General features: G+C 42.6%; 1 protein-coding gene across 10 annotated transcripts in view; it reads left to right on the forward strand.

Moving 5' to 3' along the window:
- Golga4 (golgin A4) overlaps positions 1 to 21191 on the forward strand; it is a 76242-nt gene that overhangs the window by 24133 nt on the left and 30918 nt on the right. For 5 of the 10 annotated variants that reach the window (XM_040739953.1, XM_040739948.1, XM_040739950.1 and 2 more), the window contains 7 exons: positions 2116 to 2214; positions 2686 to 2818; positions 4097 to 4281; positions 4585 to 4668; positions 6777 to 6924; positions 17197 to 17375; positions 19315 to 19446. In XM_040739953.1, coding sequence (XP_040595887.1) covers positions 2116 to 2214; positions 2686 to 2818; positions 4097 to 4281; positions 4585 to 4668; positions 6777 to 6924; positions 17197 to 17375; positions 19315 to 19446 — 960 coding nt within the window. The remainder of the gene's footprint in view (positions 1 to 2115; positions 2215 to 2685; positions 2819 to 4096; positions 4282 to 4584; positions 4669 to 6776; positions 6925 to 17196; positions 17376 to 19314; positions 19447 to 21191) is intronic. The other 5 variants (XM_040739949.1, XM_040739951.1, XM_040739952.1 and 2 more) reach the window with 5 other exon arrangements.

A 21191-nucleotide genomic window follows, 5' to 3' on the forward strand; every position in this document is an offset into this window, starting at 1 on the left:
TCTACAAAGTGAGTTCCAGGACAGCCTCCAAAGCTACAGAGAAACCCTGTCTCGAAAAAAACAAACAAACAAACAAAAAGTACAAATATGTTTAAAAGTAGCAGATTGGTAAATTTACAAATAGCAATTGCTAGTATGAAACTGGGTATATAGCTTAGTGGTAGAACAGTATTGAGGAGTTAGAGGGAGACACAGAGGGAGAGGGAGAGAGGGATAGGGAAGGAGGAGAGAGAGGGAAAGAGAGAGCTTTCTGTCTGTGAGAGGAGGCAGAAGAAAAGCAGCATGTAGGATCTCTCCTTTGAATGATGGGTGTCACTAAGAACAGCCCTGTTGTTATTTTAATGACATGTCCGAATTGCTCGTATATGAATTTCTTGTATCACATTGTTTCATTTGTATAGAAATCGTGTTTAATCTCTAGTCTCTTGTTAGATTTTGTATACATCTAGTTTTTATTGTTTTGTTCTTTAAAACATTCTAGACATGACTTTGAAAACTATTTTTGTTACTTCAAGAATAAACATTGACTCTTATCATACAGATAATGGTAGACATTCTTCTTTTATGAGACGTGTTTTGAACTGTACCCTAGAAGAATCCTTCTCCCTGTGAAGTGACTGTGAAGGGACAGAGCTCACCCTAGTCTTTCGAGTCCACGTTACTGGTTTGACTTGGAAGACAGCTTGTGCTGGAGAGTCTGGGCTGAGCAGGATGGGGAGAGACTTCACCTTGATGCTTTTTCAAGTTATGAGCACCTTTGCTTTTCCTGGAGAGACAATATCTTTTTCTTAATGTATTATTTATTCCCTTTCTTATGTTTTGAGAATAGATGAAGGTCATTAATTGATCCTGTTTGAGGCAAGAAATTCAGTGTCCAGGTTTTATGCATGCAATGATTAGATACATGTTTTAAAATCCAGAGAATGTCTTTTAGAGGTGGGTGCAAGTTTTGAGGGTGTTTATAATGGTATTTATCTAGAGACACAGAATACTTTTTTTTTTGTCCTGCCGCATATCATTCTGCTAAGGAGTCCCTCACTGAGGGAGCTATCCTCAAGAAAATGGGGCGTGGATCTCTGCTTTATTAATAGGTGGGTAAGCACATGATATTCCTTTTTGCTGCCTGTTAGTAATCTTAGCACAGGGAGGAATATAGGACGCTTCAGTACAAGTTAGTGCCTTGCTGTTTTGAGAATGGGTCAATTCGAAACCGTGTAAAAAACTGGGGCTATAAGCCGTGGACTAGCATCCAAAGAGAATTACTGTAGCAGATCTGTGAGGGATGGATGTGCTTAAAGGGGTTGACATAAGAAATCTCCGGAACTCTGTTGATGTAATTAAAAATCAAGACTTGGTCATCTGGGTCGTAGTGTGGAAGAGAACCCAGACATTAGAGAGTGGTTAGTAAAAGAATTGGGTCATATGGAAGTGTCAAGAAGACAAGTCAAATATAACTTTGAATATTTTAAGTTTAGGGAGTTAAACAATAGGGGTTTGGTGTCCTACTGATATAGTCCAGATGTCCATCTCCAGCGTTCTAAGAAAGTGAGATTGAGGGAGAAACGGAGAGGACGCACAGCTGCCCTAAGGGACGGGTAGAGTCAGCAAAGGACAGAGGCCTGCGGCTGGAGGGCGTTGGCGATGAGTGGTGCCACATCCAGGAGGTCCTTCTTGTGCCTGATGCAGCCGAGAGAAACATTGACCTTAAAAGTACATTTGCAGCCACCTCAGGAGCTGGAAAGTTTCTCCCCGGTGGTCAGCCAGGTAGTAGCTTCTCTTGGCTCTGCAGATGGGAGTGCTGTGGTCCAGGCTGTGTAGGGAGCCCGCTACTGGCGTTCTGTGTGTCTTGTTACTCCTTAGTCCACCTCGCACCTTCGTCTCAGACCTGCTTTTCCCGTGTGTTTACCGCCAGTCACTGCAAGGCTTCATATTGTTTAAGGAACAAAATTATTTTCTGATGTTAAGGTTTTAAATATTAATGTCTTCTGTACCGAGAATTCTCTAATTATCCTGTATATGCTATCTTAAGAGTCAAGCAAATTTGAAATAATGATGTTGTAAACTTGAAGTTTGTATTTTCTGTTTTATATTGATGTAATTCCTTTCATGTTTTAGGAGCTGCAGATGGACCAGCAAGCGAAGAGACATCTCCAGGAAGAGTTTGATGCTTGTCTGGAGGAGAAAGATCAGTATATCAGCGTCCTCCAGACTCAGGTAAAGAGCGAGCAAAAGCAAGAAGGCAGTGCTAGAAAATCAGGGACTGTGAGCGGATAGGACAGCTGGAGAGTATCAAGTAAAGAGGAAAAACTTGTCTTAAAGCCTACCTTTCTTCCATTCCAGCCCTGTAGATAGCACTCTGTTTTGTTCACTGTATCTTTTGGCTGACTGGGTGTTCCCACTGCTGGCACGTGCAACACTGTGTGTGGTATAGAGAACATGTTGTCCGTGTCGTCGTCCCCCCACCAGCGCCCCTTTCTTTCTGGTTTTTGAGACGGTTTCTCCATCTAGTCCTGGAAACTCCCTCTGTAGACCAGACTGGCCTTGAACTCAGGAATCTCCCTGCTTCTGCCCCGAGTGCTGGGGTTAAAGTTGTGTACCATCATCACCTAGATTGACTCTATTTCTTACAGATTTTAAGTAAAGCATTTCTGCCTTACCTTTTCTCTACTGCTGATTCTCTTTCAGGTCTCTCTGCTAAAGCAGCGCTTACAGAATGGCCCGATGAATGTTGACTTAGCACAGTCACCCCCTCCAGCGGAGCTCCAGGCAGAAGTGGACCCTGACAGAGAGAAGATAGAGGACACTGGGGAGCCAGTGGGTAAGCTGCGGCTTTGTCAGAGCACCGCTTAAAAGTTAGAGGAGAGTGTTGAGGGTTCAAGATTTGAGCTGATAGACTAGACTGAGGCAGACGTAAGGTGTCCTTGACCGTAATGCTTCTTCAAAGATTCAAGTTAGTTTTCCTAAAGATTTACCTTTTTTTTTTTTTAATGAGACAGGGATTTTCTGTGTAGCAGCCCTAGCTGTCCTGTAGCTAGGACAGAGATCGCCTGCCTCTGTCTCCCAAGTGATGGGATTAAAGGGGGGAAAAACAAAAACCAACTGATTTAAGACTTGAAAATTGCATAAACTTTAAGGAGACCACACTTTTAAATAATTGAAGTACACAAATTATGTTACACGATTTTAGTTTCTTGAGATGGGGTCCATTATGTAACCCAGATCACTCAAGCTGTGACTTTTTCTGCTTTAGCCGCTTGCAGGTTCCGTCACCACTTACCTCACTCATCTCTTACAAAGAGATTCTCAGTAGGCTTTGGTCCACTCGGAGAAAGTAGGTTGCCAAACAGACAGCCACCTGAGCAGTGGCCTTGCAAGGGGCTGCAGTTCCTCTGGGTGTCAAGATGCACCCATAAACGTAGGAGATAAAACCTGTGGTAACCAGAGCTCCTTCCAGGAAGAGGTTAGAATGTGCCTAGGAAGAATACTTTTGAGATGGGAATTAGTGGGAGCTTAGGAATGGCAGACTTTTAAGTAGGCTAGATCCAGTAAATGCCAAAATTATACCATTCCAGGATGAGGTTGAACCACTCATGGTGTGAATTTATACTTGGCATCTTCAAATAAATATCACATAGAAACTTGAGAGTAGACGTTTGGAAGAGTGCTATGTGGCTTATTGGGGTAACCCGTCTCTTCTTGATTTGTCTGGGAGTATAGAAGAAGACATTGCAGGGACCGAATCCCTGAGTAGCTCAGTGGTAGAGTGTGTGTTTAGCTTGCAGAAGGCTAAACAGAGCTCCCAGAACCCCTGACCCGTCCCTCTTCTCTAAAACAATGAACTGTTCCCAGAGTTCTTTCGTATTCCTTAGATTGTTTTAAAAATTTTATTTCTTTGATTTATTTAGTGTCTATGAGTGTTCCTCATGGGAAGGTCCTCATGGTGCTGGTTCTATCCACCTTGTGGGTCCTGGGGATTGAACTCAGGTCGTTGAACACGAGCTGGGCAGCAGACACCTTCACCCACTGATCATCTCACTGGCCGGACCACTTGTGTTTCTACCAACTGTTCCTATCCATGCTGCTTTACCATTTGTAGGAGGTGGAACTTCCGCTAAGACACTGGAAATGCTTCAGCAAAGAGTGAAGCGTCAGGAAAACCTCCTTCAGCGCTGCAAGGAAACAATTCGGTCCCAGAAGGAGCAGTGCACACTGCTAAGCAGCGAAAAGGAGGCCCTGCAGGAGCAACTGGATGAAAGGTTGCAGGAGCTGGAAAAGTTGAAGGTGAGAGGCCTCTGAGTTCTGTCCTATTTAAATTCGTGACCAGACCCACAGGTCCAACGGACCTGTGCCTCCTCGGGGAGCCGTCTTCACCCTCCCTCCCGTAGACAGGGTGCCGTAGAGAGGGTGCCTTGTCTGAGCACCCAGGTGTCCTGGGTCTTATACCACGTAACATACTTTGCAGGTTTCCTCTGTCCTTCTCCCCACTACACTGTAAGGTTCATCTAGATTAGATAAGCTGCGTAGAATTCTCAAATGAGGCAAAGCTTTATTAGAGGTGGAAATGAATTTCTAAAACTTTTTTAGGAGCTTCATATGGCTGAGAAGACTAAACTTATCACTCAGTTGCGTGATGCAAAGAACTTAATTGAACAACTTGAACAAGATAAGGTAAACTTCCCAAATTTATGATGCTGAGTTTGTCAGGGGCCCCCGTATTTACTTTGAGAGCAGTTAGAAGTATTTATATACACCTGCTTTTCAAAATTTTTGTAGCTGCTTTCATAAAAACTTTTTAATTTCTAGATTTATGTACTTTTAGCATTATAAGCCTGATTCTCTGAATTCTTAGCATCAGTTGGCATTCTGTCTTAAAGACAGTAGTAATGGTTATGAAGGAAATCTATTTGTAGTACATACCTATTTCTCAAAGAAAAAGTATTAAAAGTTAATATATGCTGAATGTGAATGGTTTCAGTATTTTCTTTGACATTGTAGAAGTAGATTTGTCATTTGGGTGAGTTACCTTAAAAATAAAGAAGTGATGATGTGTATATTAGCATAAAACATTCTACATGTCGACTTCAGGATGCTCAGGTTACTGGAGGACTGAGGAAGGACTGAGCTCATGTTAGGCACTTTGGAGTTAGAGCAGCTAGCACCTAGCAGAGACAGCTGGGAGAGTCACAGGTGAACAAACAGGTTCTCCGCCCCTGTTGTAAGACATCTCCCTGTTCATACCATCTGTCGTTTTGTTTACTATGTTGATTCCTAGCTACAGTATTTTAACCTAGCTTTGGAACAAAGTATCTTCACTTTCCCAAAAGTACAACCACCTAATGATCGTATTTAGCAATTTAACAGTAGCTCATGATACCATCTGCTATCTAGTCATTTCTGATTTTTCTTATTATCTCACGAATTTTTCTCTTTACAAATCAAGTAAACTCTTTTATTGTAACTGATGAGATTTGTAAGATTTCTCTTAATCTGTATGTTTAGTTATCCTTTCTCTCTGTTGTCTTCTCTCTTTTGTGATATGAGTTTTGGGGACAGTGAAGGCCACTACCTCATTTTCAGGGCTCTTGACCGTGCTTTACTTCCCTGGTACTTAGCATTAACATTGGCCATCTGGAAGAGTCGTACTCCACAGCAGGGTCAGCAGGCCCTGCAGGTAAGGGCTGAGCACCTTGTTAGGAGACTAGCTGAACTACTCAGATGGTTTGTTTGTCCCAGATGACTGGTTTTGTATGTGGTGGTTTGATTTCTTTCCACACATTGACTATTATTTCTGTAGAGATTCTCTGCAGCGGGAAGAGAAGCCTCTAGCGAAGTGGAGGGATGGCGGGGCCTTCCTTGCAGTAGTTAGGGGTAGTGACGGAGCCAGAGGGAGTCGCAGGAGAAAAGAGAACTAGGCTCAGCTGGGCTTTAACCTTGTTCCGCCCAGCTGTGGCAGCACCTGGCCTATATCTGTACCAGGCCTTTTCTTTTGGGCCTCAGCAGCTCAAGTCATGACACGGAGACTTCTTATTAGGTACGAATGCCCGACCTAGCTTAGGCTCATTTCTGGCTAGCTCCTTTAACTTAAATAAACCATTTCTCTTTATCTCCTTTTTGCCTCGGGCTTTTTACTTTTCTTTCTGTATGTCTTACTTTCCTGTTTCCTCTAGTGTCTGTCTGGCAGCCACTTGGTTTCTGGCCCCAAGTGTCTCCCTCTTTTTCTCTCTCAATCTCCTCTTTTCTCTTCTCTCCTCCTACTTATTCTCTTTGCTTGTCAGCCCTGCCTGTCCCTCTCTTGCCTTGCTGTTGGCCATTCAGCTTTTATTAGACCAGTCAGGTGCCTTAGGCAGGCAAGGTGAAACTAATACATAAACAAAAGTAACATATCTTTGTCTAGTTAAAGTAATATTCCATGATAGCACAGTGTCTGGAATTCTTTGCTGTGAAACCACAGGTGTCAACTGTGGATTATTCTGGCCCTGAGTCACATTCAGAGGCTAGTTTTGTTCATTACTGTTTATTAAGATGGGAATTACCGCACCTATAGCAAGATTGTAAAATAAATCTTGTAACTTACTGGTAAATCTTTTCATATTGAAACACCCTGTCTGCTAAGGCACGGAGTAAAAACAGACTTCAGCTTGTGAGCTACTGAAAAGGTTCTTCCACTATCCTTAGTAAGAAATGCCTCTTCTGCCGCTTGCATCATTTGAGCTGTGTTGTGTACTGGTGATGCAGTTTTGTTCTGCAAATGCTGTAGAGTCTGCACTTCTGTTCAGGGAATGGTCATAACAGAAGTGAAGCGGCAGATGCATGAGACCCTGGAGCTGAAAGAAGAAGAAATTGCCCAGCTTCGTAATCGTATCAAACAGATGACTACCCAAGGAGAGGAGTTGCGGGAACAGAAAGAAAAGTCTGAAAGAGCTGGTAAGAACACAGGGGCTTATATCTTATACCATCTCAAAAGTCACAGATATTTTAACAGATGAGTTAATTATTGATAGAGCTGCTTATGTGTAGGACTCCTTATAACACAGCTAACGGCTCATTAGAGAAGGAAGGCCTCTATGGCTGGGTTATTTTTCTGTGTGTGTGTGTCTGGGTGTGTGTTTGTTTGTTTGTATGTATGTATGTATGTATGTATGTATGTATGTATGTAATACTTCTAAATGTTAGAAGAAAATGTGATAGAGACCATATGGGAAATATTAATATCTATCCATTACAGAAAATGCTTGTTGACCTCTGCTTTAGAGTATTAAAATTCAGGCTTAAGGAAGTTACATAGCATGGGGCTTATTTAAAATAACTGCGTCTTTATAGATGATGTAGGGTAAACAGAAGGCATGTGGTATGTATCTGCTTCCATTGGTGTCAACAGACAGTTCAGGGTTTCACATATTATCTGAACAGAGTACAGGCCAGAGTAGTGTCCCTCCCATTCAGTACTGAGCAGTGCTAAGAATGGAGGAGATGAGTGAGCAGGTCAGGGAGGACCTCAGTGAGTGAGCAGAGAGGAACTAAAGAGAGGTGAGCTACATGCATGCCAGTCACTGCAAGATTGTGAGCAGGCAGAGGAGCACGTGGCATCCGCTGGAAACCGTGCTTGCTGAAGTGGGAAATGAAGTCTAAAGGATCTGCTACTGGGATCTTAAAGGTGAGTGGCTACGTTTCAGTCTCTGTGTACAGGACAATAGGAAACAGTGTCAGGAGCACAGTGTGGCAGACACTGTGTTGTGTATGGGAAGGAAGTAAAGCCCGGGGCAGAGCAGGAAGCTCAGGTTTGAGGAAGAGAACTCTGGCTGCCTAGGGTGGTGGCTCAGGGAGGAGAAACGGGAGAGGAACAGTGGTTAGGATCACTTAGATGGTCCAACATTTTACTCTAAAGAGAATGCTGAATAGTAAAGGGTCTAAATTGGAAAATTGGGGGTTGATTACTAAAATGTTTGTTTCAAATATTCTGAATTTGAATTAGCCATGGGATTTAGCAGTGAAATTGACTTATAGGCATGTGGAGGTAAGAAATGGAGCATCTTTTAAGAAGCATTATCCTAAGGTAGCGCCTGTGGTTAACTCTGTGGAGAGACTGTGTAGGCCACTGTAGCCGTCACTGCTGCTGGTGTTTGCTCACACTTGTGCGGCAGCGGTGACCTGTGACAGCCAGGCGTGTGTCAGCAGTGCTCCCATGCAGTAGCAAGGCTGTGCTGGTGTGCTCGTCCCTACACTCACTCTACACTCTGTCGAACTCTCATTGTACAAATAGGAGAACCTAAGGCTAAGTTGTCTCCGTTATGCACAGAAAGTAAATGTGTAGTCAGGATTTTAACCCAAGCATGTGGCTTCAGAGTGTGTCCTGAAAGGTCTTGAGTTTGACTGATAGAAATAAATGAGAAGAAAGAATGTCACAGGAACTGTGAGTAGTTAGATTTTAGGGAACTTATGAAGTGGGTGGAGTTTTATAAAGGTCTTTGAATTTGATTGGAATGGTTTTAGAACACATTGTAAGATACCAGCAGGGAAATGGAGCCACATGGGATAATTGGTTAGTGCTGGTCTCGAACTCACAGAGATCCACCTGCCTCTGCCTTCGGAGTGCTGGCACTAAAGGCGTGCGCCACCACCACCTGGCGAAGCGCTTTGGAGATTTTAGTTGATGAACTTGTTCTCGTTAAACTTAAGAATATTTCCTGTCAGGAGGGGAAATAGCGCTTTGAAGAATATAAGCTTCTGAAACACAAATGTTGTAAGATACGGTCAGACAGGTTTGCCTTCAGTGAACAGCATCCTATATGCAGCCGCATTGCATAGGAGCGCGTGTGCAGCCGCAGCTCATAGGAGCCTGTGTTTAGCCGCAGCTCATAGGAGCCCGTGTGCAGCCGCAGCTCATAGGAGCCTGTGTTTAGCCGCAGCTCTTGCCATCAGGCCTTCCTGCTCTAGAACTTGTTATTAACCACATAGCTAGTCAAGAAGAAATGATGACCAGGGATTGAGATTTTCTGAAAATGAGTTGTACTTTGCGGTGAATATTAAGTTGAGAAGTGTAAATAAGCAGTTAATTAATGAATATTACAATTCCCCAGAAACCTTCAGTCAGATCTTAGTTGTACAACTTTCCTTCTTTGTTTCTCTTTGGATGTAATTTTCATAATACATTGTAGGCTGGAGAGGTGGTTCATTAGTTAAGAGTGTGTCCTGCTCTTGCAGAGTTATGTTTCCAGGACCCGGTTGGGCAGCTCAGAACTGCTAATCCAGCTTCAGGGACTCCTACTTTTGGGGGCGCTAGAGATTGAACTGAGAGTCTTTTGCAAGCCAGATGTGTATTCCACCACTAAGCAACAGTCTCACTCCCAGAACTAGGCTTTTTTAAATATTTCATCATCTATACGTTGAAAGACGTTTCTGTTCATGTCAATATCAGAAGAGTACAGATTAATAAATATTGAAGGAGAGAATGGAGATTTAAATTATTTAGTAGGTCCATGAATTTTGGAAAGCATCTAGACAACATAGTGTACATGTTTATGTTTGTAGTCCTAACTACTGAGTGCTGTGTTGGAAGTCTGTAAGAAGACTGATTCCACTCTGAAGATACTACAAATTAAGTCAACCATGAGAACTAGTTCTGTGTGCCCCCTGCACCTCAGCCCATGGCCTTAGCTGAGAAGGACTGTCTAAATAAAAATTGGTCCTTCATTTCCGGCGTGAAGCACAGATGCCAATCAAAAGAAAACTCTAGATGAGTGCTGGACATGGGAAAACAGCCAGTGTCCAGTAAGCAGAGCTTCCATGGACAACCTGTGAACACCATCGGCTTTTGTAGAATTCAGTTGCTCTGTTAACCTGTTTTCTGTCTTCTGAGTGAAGTCCCTGGGCATATAAAGGAAACAGTAACATCATTACAGCTGGCTGTTGGTGTTTTGGAATCTGATGTGCCCACATAAAATTGGTACCAAAGAAAAAGAACTCTCCCGATGCATTTTCCAGCGTAAGGAATTTAATTGTGATAGTCCTTCTGGATGTGTGCCTGTTGACAGATAACCGATTCTGTTGATTCATTCTTTCTGGGTGTTAGCACTGACCGACTAAGGAATGTTCTCTGTTGCTTCTCTTGTGGCATAGTTCATTGCACTGGTTCTTATGTGTTTTTTATACACACTAATGCTGCCACATGTTATAGGATGAAGTCCGAGTCAGTCTCTGATTATAAAGAATTCTGTTTCAGATACTAAGGCATGAGCTAAGGACACACTGAGTGAATAAAGCACTTGCCACAGAAACCTGAGGGACACAGAATCCACACAGAAGCTAGGCATGCATGACTGGGGCATATAACCCCAGTGTGCAAGAGACAGATGAGATCCCAGGGGTAAGCTGGCTGGAGCCTATAATCCCAGTGTACAAGGGGTAAGCAAGCCCCACACTCAGGGTTAAGCCCCTGCCTCAGTAAATAAAGTAGAGAGGAGTTAAGGAAGATCTGATGTCATCTTCAGATTTCAGACAAATGTGCACATGTTGACACACATACACATGTGTGCCCAAATACATGAGCACTCATGCACACACATACCACATAGATATGTGTAAAATTACCAAGATATGAGTGTAATGATGTGCTTCCACCAGGACACTACAGTCTACTTCTAGCACTTAATGTGTCCTGGGAAGGCTAGGTGCGGTTCTGAAGTCTCGCTATAGCACTCTTGCTTTGTTCAAAATTAACACACCTGTTTGAAGCACTGTGCAACAATGGGATTTCATACCTTTCTAGGTGTCACCTAAGATGATGCTATGATGATTGACATCTGATAACCTGATTGAATATGTGGAGACATTATTTATTATTATTTAGCTTTAGACATATTGCCCTATTTAGATGCTAGGAAATACTGAGAGTTGTCATGGAAAGTATATCCTTATCAAAGTTAATGTGACCAGCTTAACACTGGATCCTGAGAGGTAGGGGTGTGTGTGTGTGTGTGTGTGTGTGTGTTTGTTTGTAATAAGATAAGAGATAGGGTTAGATGGCTAATTACTAATGAAATATATTCTAGAAATAGTGTAAATAAAAATACATCACTGTTTGAGTATACTTTAAGTCTTTATGTAATCCATAGTTTTATATGATATTGTACATTTAACTTTCCATGTTTTTATGCTACCATTTAGCATAATATTGGGAATCCTTGTATATATAGCCAATGTACTAACATTCGTGAATGGTTTGTGGCCTAGTGCATATGTACATCATTTCCTTGGTAACCATTCTTCTGTTCATAACTAGCAGCTTATTTTTAAACTGTTGCTCTTGAAAACACTGTAACAGTTCTGTAATATAGATTAGTTTATATCTTTGATGATTTTTCTTCTCTCATGAATATTTTACCCATGAAGTTTGTCTTCTTTTGTTAGTTTCTGTTAAGTAATTCAAATATAGCTGTTGCAAAAAAGTAGCATTAACTCTGTCCTCCAGTAAAAGGAAATAGGATAGCTCATCACAGAATGGTGAGAAGTTCAGATGCCCTGCCCCTGCAGAAGAATTGGACCTGGTGGTGTGCACTCCTTCATCCCAGCGATGGGGACATGGATACGGGCAGATGTCTGGGTCTTGTTTGCCAACCACCTCAGCCTGCTGCATGGGCCCCTGGCCAGTGTTAGAGACCCTGTTTCAAAAAAGCAAGGCAGATGGCTTCTGAGGAATAAACACTGAGATTGATCTCTGGCGTCTACATTATATGCAGAAGTGCACACATACACACACATTCTCTTTCTCGCTTCCTACAGTTATGGACATCTGTAAAATATTTCAAAGGGACTATGAAGTTTCTCAGAGTGCACTAACTTTCATAAGCGTTTTTTTTTTTCTCCATGCCCCATCCTTGCTGAATTTATGTGTTTTAAATGGTTGCCTGCACGTAAAAACTTGAGTTAAGTCATAACATTCTTTGCTTTGTTACTGTCATGTGTTTTCTTTTGTATGGTGCAGCCCAATAAGCCAAACGGAAGTAGAAAATGTGCATTTGAAGTCTGGGGAGCCTTCGACATAAGACTGTCTTTAATGTGTCAGATTTATGTATATACAACCAACCCAAACCATTGTGTGTGAGTGCTGTGTTAGCTGTTGATGCTTAGATAACATTTCCCTTGAGTCTCAAGTCTCACTGAACATCTTATTTTTGTGCATCCACACATGCCAATAAGTGAATCCGGTGCCTTTCCCAAGCCTTGTATGAACAGGACTGGGGTAAGGCTGGCTTTCTGGTTTTTCTTATCACGGGTACTTGGAATGAGCCTTTACAGGAAAATTCCATGTTTCTCAGGCAAAAAAAAAAAAAAGAAAGGAAAAAAAAGAAAAGTGTGAATTGAAGTAAACTTTATGCTATGTTTGGGAGTTATTTGTATTTTAATACTAAATTAAAAGACTGTTAATGGGTTTTTATTTATGTCTCAAACACAATCATTCTTGCTGGAAAGCCTTAGCATCTGGAAGGATAAATTTGTGGCTAATCAGTTAAATTTACTTAGCTTTGCTTTGATGTAGTAGTTTTCAGGATTATAGCCTTTGTAATGTAGTGTTAAAAATGACATATTGGATAGAGCTGCAGGTGTTTGAAAATCAAGACACAGTGTTTAGACTGAGCCTTGTTACATGTTTTGGGAAGTAGCTTAAGAAGTAGCTTTCTTTCTTGTTTTTATTTTTTCATTTTCAAAGCAGGGTTCTCTGTGTAGCCTGTGCTGTCCTGGAACTGGGTATGTAGCCCAGAGGCAGGTCTTCCTGCCTCTGCCTTTGAGTGCAAGCAGTGGCTTTCAGTTGGAGATGCTCTGTTAATGTCAGAAGGCCCAGGTTCCTAAGTGAGCACTGCACTACTTGCTTCCGCCACTAGGTGGCAATATTTTACTTTCGTTTACATAAACCATAGGGCAGTCTTCAAGCCTTTTATCCCAGAGAGGGACCTCTTTATACACTTCAAACTCAGGGCAGTTTCAGGGACGCTGTACTGCTGTTGGTCATGCTAGTAGCTTAAACTGAATTTTTTTTAATTTTCACATATTTTCAAAACAAAAATACACACCTATCGCTTGTTCTCATAGATTTTTATGCAAATTTTCAAAATAAAATGTAGTGTTTGTTTATTACTCTCCTAGTTGGCATAGTGAAACACAACTGGATTTCTGTGCCTCCTTTAGGTTGCAGTCAGTCTATTGACATGCTATGCATTAAGAAAGCCTGTTCCGTACATACGGAGCGCTATTTGAAAAGGAGAGTGTCTCCCAGGCTCTCTGAAGGGTCTTGCTCTTGGGGCCCTGCTGTTCCGGCTGAGCTGCTCTATTTGTAGATTAGGTCTGTGTATTGGGCAGGGTACTAATAGAAGTCTTACTACTTTTAGTATTAATTTGCATTTCATTCACTTTGTAGTTGTGTGGTTTTTTTTTCCCCTAATGACACGTCATTTTTTTTCCTACCCAAGAATAAAGATATAGCCCCAGCTTAGTCATTTTGATATCATTAGCAGTGCCTTAGGGTCAATAGTTAATCTCCCTGAATTGGAAGAACTGGTCCTGTGAGCCTTCTATGCAGTGCTCTGTAGGATGGCAGCGAAGCAGTGAAACTCTGCAACTCCAGAACCCTGCCATTTGCTTTACTGGGAGGGGAGGGAAAGGCAGTGGACTGTAGAAAACAAAGGTCTCTTTGAGTGTATTTATGTCCTTTGTCAGCTGTCTTTGTAAGTCTTTTCTGTATGCTAAACACCCAGTCAGAGTTTGATGAGTAAGTGGTGAGACGATTGAGCTGTCGTTGCCAGTCCTGCTCAGGTAGCTCCTGCAGTACACAGGTCCATGCTGATCCATCCGCTCATGGACAGGATGGACCTCTCTGACGTGGAACTGAAGAGCTTCAGTAACATCGCAGCCCTGCGTCTCATTTAGCTCATAAAGGGTTAGCAGTCATCTTTAGTTGGTTACATTTTTGCCTAGTAAGTTTTGAAAGTGCTATTTTCTTCCTTTCCTTTTTAAAAATGAAAATTGCCTGAGATACATTGAATTTTGTTTTGGAAGAACACACAGTGTGTGTTTCCAATACTTTGGCTGTTCTTGCTTAGCCTTGCTGCCGTGTGTGCCGTGTGGCTCTCTGCTCCTGCATGGTAGTGAAGACGTCTCATCGGCGGCTGCGGTTCATGCACGCTTTCGTCTCACTCGCTCATCCTCTGTTGTAGCCAAAGATAGATGGCGCGGGCATCCAGAGCATGCTTCTGTAGGGCTTGGATCGATGGAAATTCTAGCCTACTTAGGAAAAAATGGGCGCTCACGTTTACATTGTTGTAGGGCATGGCTACCACTTTATTATGGTTGGTGTTTACATTGTTGTAGGGCATGGCTACCACTTTATTATGGTTGGTGTTTACATTGTTGTAGGGCATGGCTACCACTTTATTATGGTTGGTGTTTGCAGGTCACACAGGTCTGCTTTCTCACTGTACTCTCATTGTCTCCTGTTTAAACATCGAAATGGGATTCACTGTTGGGAGCAGAATTCCTGTGAGGAAGTGGTGTTCCTGTGGTATAGTGTAGAATCCATGGTAGATTTGACTATCTTTCATCTGTCTGTTGTATTGGGTGTTTAAGTTTTATCTTAATGACTTGGGAAGAATACTAATATTTCTTTAAAGCAGGGAGGAGATAGCAGGCAGTGAGTTTTGTGCCTGTCAGAACATGGCACCATCCATCTTGCTAAGACCTGAGAGCCCTTTGTAGGTGACTGGTTCAGAAATCCTGGCTAGCAGAGAGATTTCCGTTCAAGCGAGCTTGATCACTATCAGCACCTTTAGATTTCAAAACACTGCAAAGCAAGGGTTATTCCTCCTTATTTAAAGTTCCCCCACTGAGGGAAGATTGGGTACCCCATTACTACATTTGACTGAGGATGTTAGATGAAAAGATGACAAAATGTTCTTCCTAGCTGTGAAATCATTTGGCTTCCTGACATAACAGGAGAGTAAAGTTAAGTGAAGTCTGTTTTCCTGTCCTCATTTGCTCTAAATTGTGAGTGTCAGAGCGTCTTCAGGTTCTGCAGTGCTAGCTTTAGAGACCTCTGTGGTGTAGACTAGAAGGCTGATGGACAATTTCAAGAGAAATGGTAATGGAAATGTGCCGGTGACTTCTCCATTCCTGTGCCATTTCCCCCACGTTCTCAGCCTTCAATCTTCGGTACAAACCAGGAAGTGAGCACTCTTAGACAATCTCCATCCTCAGGCTGAGTTTAAGAGAGGAAACTAATGCTTGGGGAGTAGCAAGAGCTAACTAACTGTTGCTGTATGCCTAACACTAGATTTTATATTAAAAACATAGCTAAATAAAGCAAAGATACTGTTTTTCTTAAGTATTTTACTTTTTAGCATCTTCATGTCTGAAGCATTATCCTGGTGTTTCCAGGCAAATGTATAATTAGACTAAAACTCTTGAAAAATGATTGCAGCCAATTTCTTTTCTTTTTCTTTTTTCTTTCTCTCTCTCTCTTTTTTTTGGGGAGGGGGTTTCTATGACAGGGTTTCACTGTGTAGCCCTGACTGTCCTGGAACTCACTCTGTAGACCAGGCTGGTCTTGAGTTCACAGAGATCTGCCTGCCTCTGCCTCCTGAGTGCTGGGATTAAAGGCGTGCACCACCACTGCCCAGCTTCAGCCAATTTCTTGTTCCTTTGAAATACAGAGGTTATTTGAGCCTCAGTTTTATACTTTTAAGTATGAAAAATGAATAAATTGGGTAGATTTGCATTTTGTATCAAAGACTTATTAGTCATCAGAAAGATTAGCTTTTTAATGCTGTTGAGCACTAGCCTATGCTTCCAGAGCTCAGTCATACATGACCCTTCTGTACCTAATGCTATTCACTATTAAGAAATTGCTTTAGAATAGGCGTTTGTGCTCAGGTAAATAGTTGCTGTGTCTAAACCATTATCAGAAACCAACCTGGGGTCAGTAAAAGGCCTTTGTACTATGATACCTTAAGATGAAGTCCCCTTATTCCTTAAACAACTTAGTTATACAAGATACATTACATATGTTGGTGAACTGTCTCCTATGGACTGTTTCTTGATGGAATTGGAAACCCTTCTTGACCGTTGTGTGTGCAACGGCCAGTCTCTAGACTTCTTTAAGGGCTAAAGAAGACAATCTAGGACAACAGTAATAGGGGGTTCTCATAGGATGTTTGTTCATATTGTGTATATGGATCTGCACATACATATACATGTGCATATGTGTTCACACACATATGTCTAAGGTATATACACACACTTTGGTACCAAGTTAGCCCGCTGTGGTACCCATTCTGTGCTTTAGTTGGATGCTGAAGAGACTTAAAGGTGATTATGTCTACAGGGCCTGAGCTTGTCTTACCTATGAGCTGTTGGTGGAGCTCTTCTGTGTGCCATTGCATTAGCTAGTTTTCTTTCTAGTCAGCTGGAAGCAGCCCTAGCTGGAAACTTAGGCATGTAGTGAGTTTCATTTCAGAAGAACATTGTTTAAGTTTGTGATTCAATCAGTAAATGTTTTTAAAAAGAAACAAAACCACTGCTCTTTTATATTATGGTTAAAAAGTCTGAAAATAAGATTTGCCAAAGGATTGTTTTTCCATTCTTAAAAAGTCCTAGTGAGGCAGGCATAGTGGCACATGCCTATAACCCCAGCACTCAGGAAGAGGAAGCAGGAGGATTGCAAGTTCGAGGCCAGCTGGGCTACATAGTGAGACCCCGATTCAAAAACAAAAAAGAGAAAGTCCTAGTGAGCATACAGTGGGATTACCCAAGTGTTGACGCTAGAGAAACTAAGAACTGTAGCGCAAACAGAACATCACCAAAATGTACGGAGTAGTGCTCTTACCTGTTTTTGAACTTGTTAGCCATGGCATACTTGGTGGGGAGAGCCGGGGAAATGTTGATTTAATACATTTTCAAAGTCTGAGCTCAGGCTCATAGAAGCAGCCCTAGCATTCTAACACAGAACTCATGGACAACAAAACATGGGTTTTCTGACGGGACACTTGGTGAAAGCTTTGTTGAACAGCTCAGAAGTATCTCTTGGCTTAGACAGCGATGGTCTTCTAACCTGTCCTGCTTCAGCTGCCCTTAGATCTGTAAAGTGGTTGTGAAGTGCTTGAGCTTGGTGACATTTCTTGAGAGACTTGTTTTCCCCTATTTTCATTATAGCTTTTGAGGAACTTGAGAAAGCCTTGAGTACAGCCCAGAAAACTGAAGAGGCACAGAGAAGGATGAAGGCAGAGATGGACGAACAGATACAGGCTGTTGAGAGAGCAAGCGAGGAGGAGCGTCTCCGTCTTCAGCAGGAACTGAGTCGGGTGAGACAGGAGGCCGCCAACATGATGAAAGTAAGGGTGACTTTGATCAGAATGGCTTCAGTCCCATGGTTTTTCTCCAAAACTTTGGTTGTGAGAAAGTTGGTTTGTGTTTTCAGGATGCAGCTGAAAGCTCTTTGGTAGAGAGGGCCCTGTTTAGACAGGCCTCTGCAACTTCAGAGTCCTGCCCCTCCAGCTCTGCTGTTCTCTGCTGGCTCCCTGGCCTGAGCCTCCTTTAAGGGAAATTGCTTAGCTGCCTCGGTGCAGATCCTCAGAGCTCAGGGAACTTAGAAGTTTGTAACTAAGGCTGGGTATTTAAATGTTTTCAAGGGTAATTACTGGGTTATTGGGTGTTTATGCACTGGTGAGGATTGAACCTTTGGCTTTACATATGATAAACACTTGTTTACCACTCACTGAGCTACAGTCCCAGCCCATGAAAAGATAGCTATTAATGTCCTCCTTACTCTTAAAAATATATAGGTATTTTCAGAGTGAGTAATTTTTATATAGAGTTGTCTTTTTAGAACTTTAAAAGATCACTGTGTCTCTGTGTGTGTGAGTCCCAAAGCACATGTGTGGAGGTCAGTACAGCTTGAGAGACTTGTTTCTCTCCTTCAGCCACGTGGGACAGTCCAGTCATGACAAAACCAAAGCACACATGCTCAATTCTGAGACCATTCATTTTTTTGTGTGTGTATTTTATTTTGGGTTTTGAGGCAGGATTCACCATGTAGCCCAGGCTAGCCCCTGTCTGTCCTGCCTCAGCCTCCCATATGCTGAGGTTACAGATATGAGTCACCATGCTTTATGGTTTTTGTTGTTTTTTTTTCAATTCTGTTATTTTATTTTTACATTTGGATACTTTGATTTGCTTATGGTTTCATCTTTGTTCGGACTAAATTTATTTGGCATGAGGAATAAGGTTAAAATCCAGTTTAGTTTTCCCCAGAGCACTGTTGGCAGACTCTAAATCACGGATTCAATAGTGTGCCCCCAGGGGACTTACATCCTACTCCAAACCATGTGTGTAGTAATGAGCCCTCTGCCTCTGACATGCAGTTATCTCTGTTGTGTAATGAGTGTGTAAGGTGTTGAGCATGTGTTGTCTTCTTCTTCTTCTTCTTCTTCTTCTTCTTCTTCTTCTTCTTCTTCTTCTTCTTCTTCTTCTTCTTCTTCTTCTTCTTCTTCTTCTCTCCATCTTCTCCTCCTCCTCTTCCTCCTCCTCCTCCTTCTTTCTTTTTTTTGTTTTTTTTTTTGAGACATGGTTTCTCTGTATTGTTTTGGAGGCTGTCCTGGAGCTCTGTAGACCAGGCTGGCCTTGAACTCCCGAGTGCTGGGGTTAAAGGCGTGTCTTCTTCTTTTTGGATGCTGGGTGCTGTGCTCTGCTGCTGCGCTGTGATCGTCACTGCCTGAGCAACTGCTCTTGCCTGGTATTCTCCCCTCGCCACCTCTTCTGGTGGTGGTAGTGCTTGGGGACGTGTTGACTGCTCTGACATGTAAATTTCTGTCTCCTGAGCCTTCCATCATTCTTTCGGTGTTTGACTATATTACTTTTTAGATTTATATAGGGGAACTTGATAGTTTTATGAAGTGAGTTTTCCTTTCCTGGAAAGATAGGTGCAGCCTGACCACAGTGAAGCCTCTGTTCTGAGCTCAGAGTTCCTGTCTTTTGCCTGTCTTGTCTCCCTCTGTTCTGAGCTCAGAGTTCCTGTCTTCTGCCTGTCTTGTCTCCCTCTTCTCTTCCATGGCCAGTGTATGGAAGTGCAGCTTCAGCCCCCTTCAGTCCTCTAGGGCCCCGTACAACCCTCGGTCTCTTTAATGGGCTTTCTCTTTACTCCTCTGACTTTGGAGTGTGTTCTTATGTTTCCTCTTAAGTTACTAGCGTGCTTAGTTTCAGGGACTGGTATCTTGGTTGTAGAGGGGAGTGGCTTTTCTGGGTGTGTGCATTTACTTTCTGGCTTGTTTTCAGAAGACCTCAGAAGAGCAGCTTGCTGAACTGCAGAAGCTGCATGCAGAGGAGCTGGCCAGCAAAGAGCGGGAGCTGGCCAGGGAGCTCCAGACCCGGGAGAGGGAGCTGCGTGAGCAGATGCAAATCGCTCTTGTAAGTGCTGTTCAGTCGGAGGTAACTCGGGTGAAGTGGACGGTCCTAGCAGCCTGGACCTCGGTGTACGAGAGGATAGGAGGCAAGCAAAAAGGGCTTGTTGGCTTAGTGTGTGTGAAATCCAGTATCTGAAGTACCCAGCTTTCGTTGGTCGGTTTGTTGGCTTAGTGTGTATGAAATCCAGTGTCTGAGGTACCCAGCTTTCATCGGTCGGCTTGTTTGCCTGCCCTTTCCATCCTAGCTGTAGGCAGTAATTAGAGGGAGGAAAGGAAAAGATGGTCAGTTGTCTCAAAGCCCAGCGTTCTGGCTGCATTGATGGGCTCCCAAAGGTTATTCTGAATTGAAGCTTAAGAGCAAAACTTTGAGTTCACCTGGTGTTTAAAAAGTGAAAATAGTAAAGTGCCGAATGAGTAAAATAGTAGAAAAGCAAGATTCAGATTTTTGCTGAAGATGTGATTTGAATATTTAAATAAAAAGTAATTTTCCTCAGTTGTGAAAACCTTTTATTTGAGCCACCATAAAAAGTCCAATACCAAAATGTAGTTTGTTTTGATATGAAATTATCCAGAAAATACCTGAAACTATCATCCATAAAGTAATGTGTGTGATTTTTAAACATGTTCAGTGCAGGACTGGAAGCCCTGTCTGGAGTTGTAATTGTTCGTCCCTCCCTCCCTCCCTCCCTCCCTCCCTCCCTCCCTCCCTCCCTCCCTCCCTCCCTCCCTCCCTCCCTCCCTCCCTCCCTCCCTCGCTCCCTCCCTCGCTCCCTCCCTCCCTTCCCCCCCTCTCCGATTGTCCAAGTTTCTCAGCATTTCTAGCAGCATTGATTCTTGCCGACACAACAAATTTTCTAATCTGGAGGGGAAATGCGCATTTGGATTTAGAGTATACTGATGCAAGGCTGGGAAAACAGCACCCACATGTGGTGGCGCACACCTTTAGTCCCAGCACTCGGGAGACAGAGGCAGCCGATCTCTGAGATCAAAGCCAACCTGGTCTACAGAGTGAGTTCCAGGACAGCTAGGGCTGTTACACAGAGAAACCCAATCTCAAAAAAACAAAAAGTAAAGAAAAGAAAATTTTGCTCCAGAAAGAAATTAAGGTAGCGTATAAGATTATTTAAAGTATATCAGGACAGCATAAGATAAAAATAGAGGCATGGAAATTAAAGAACACAGTGGGACATAAATGAATCTGGGAACGGTGCTAAAAGGGCCTGCTGTGCGTCTTGAACACTGGCATCAATACTATCTGTCTTCTGGGAAGTGACATCCAAACAGCACACACACAGAGGTCTAACTCTTCTTAATTCAACAGACTTTAACATTTCCACAATAAGTATACTTAAAATTACTGAAATTGAAGTTGTGGATAATTCTATCTTATTAGTCTATTCTGTAGTATGAAATCATTTTGTAAATCCAATTTGCCAGCATTGTACAGTGATGTGTAAATGCTGTGCATCAACACTCACTCTTTAAGCACACTTAAAGTTGGAGTACGATCAAGAAATTACAGTTCAGTGGCTAATTTAATGTTGACAGTGCTCTTAACCTTTGCTGTGGATGTCCTTGTACTAAAGTTTTCAGTGCTGGCTACCCTGGAAGGACTCACAGCATGGGTCCTGCATTGAGATGCCATTTCTTACCTCACAGGGCTGGGTGCAGATCCAGTGGGAAGTATCATTCCACTGGAGGGCTTTGGGAATGCCGAAGATTTATGTGGCATTGAGATGGTATTAATTG

This window comes from Mesocricetus auratus, unplaced genomic scaffold (assembly GCF_017639785.1).
Source record: "Mesocricetus auratus isolate SY011 unplaced genomic scaffold, BCM_Maur_2.0 Super-Scaffold_100691, whole genome shotgun sequence".
NCBI lineage: Eukaryota > Metazoa > Chordata > Mammalia > Rodentia > Cricetidae > Mesocricetus > Mesocricetus auratus.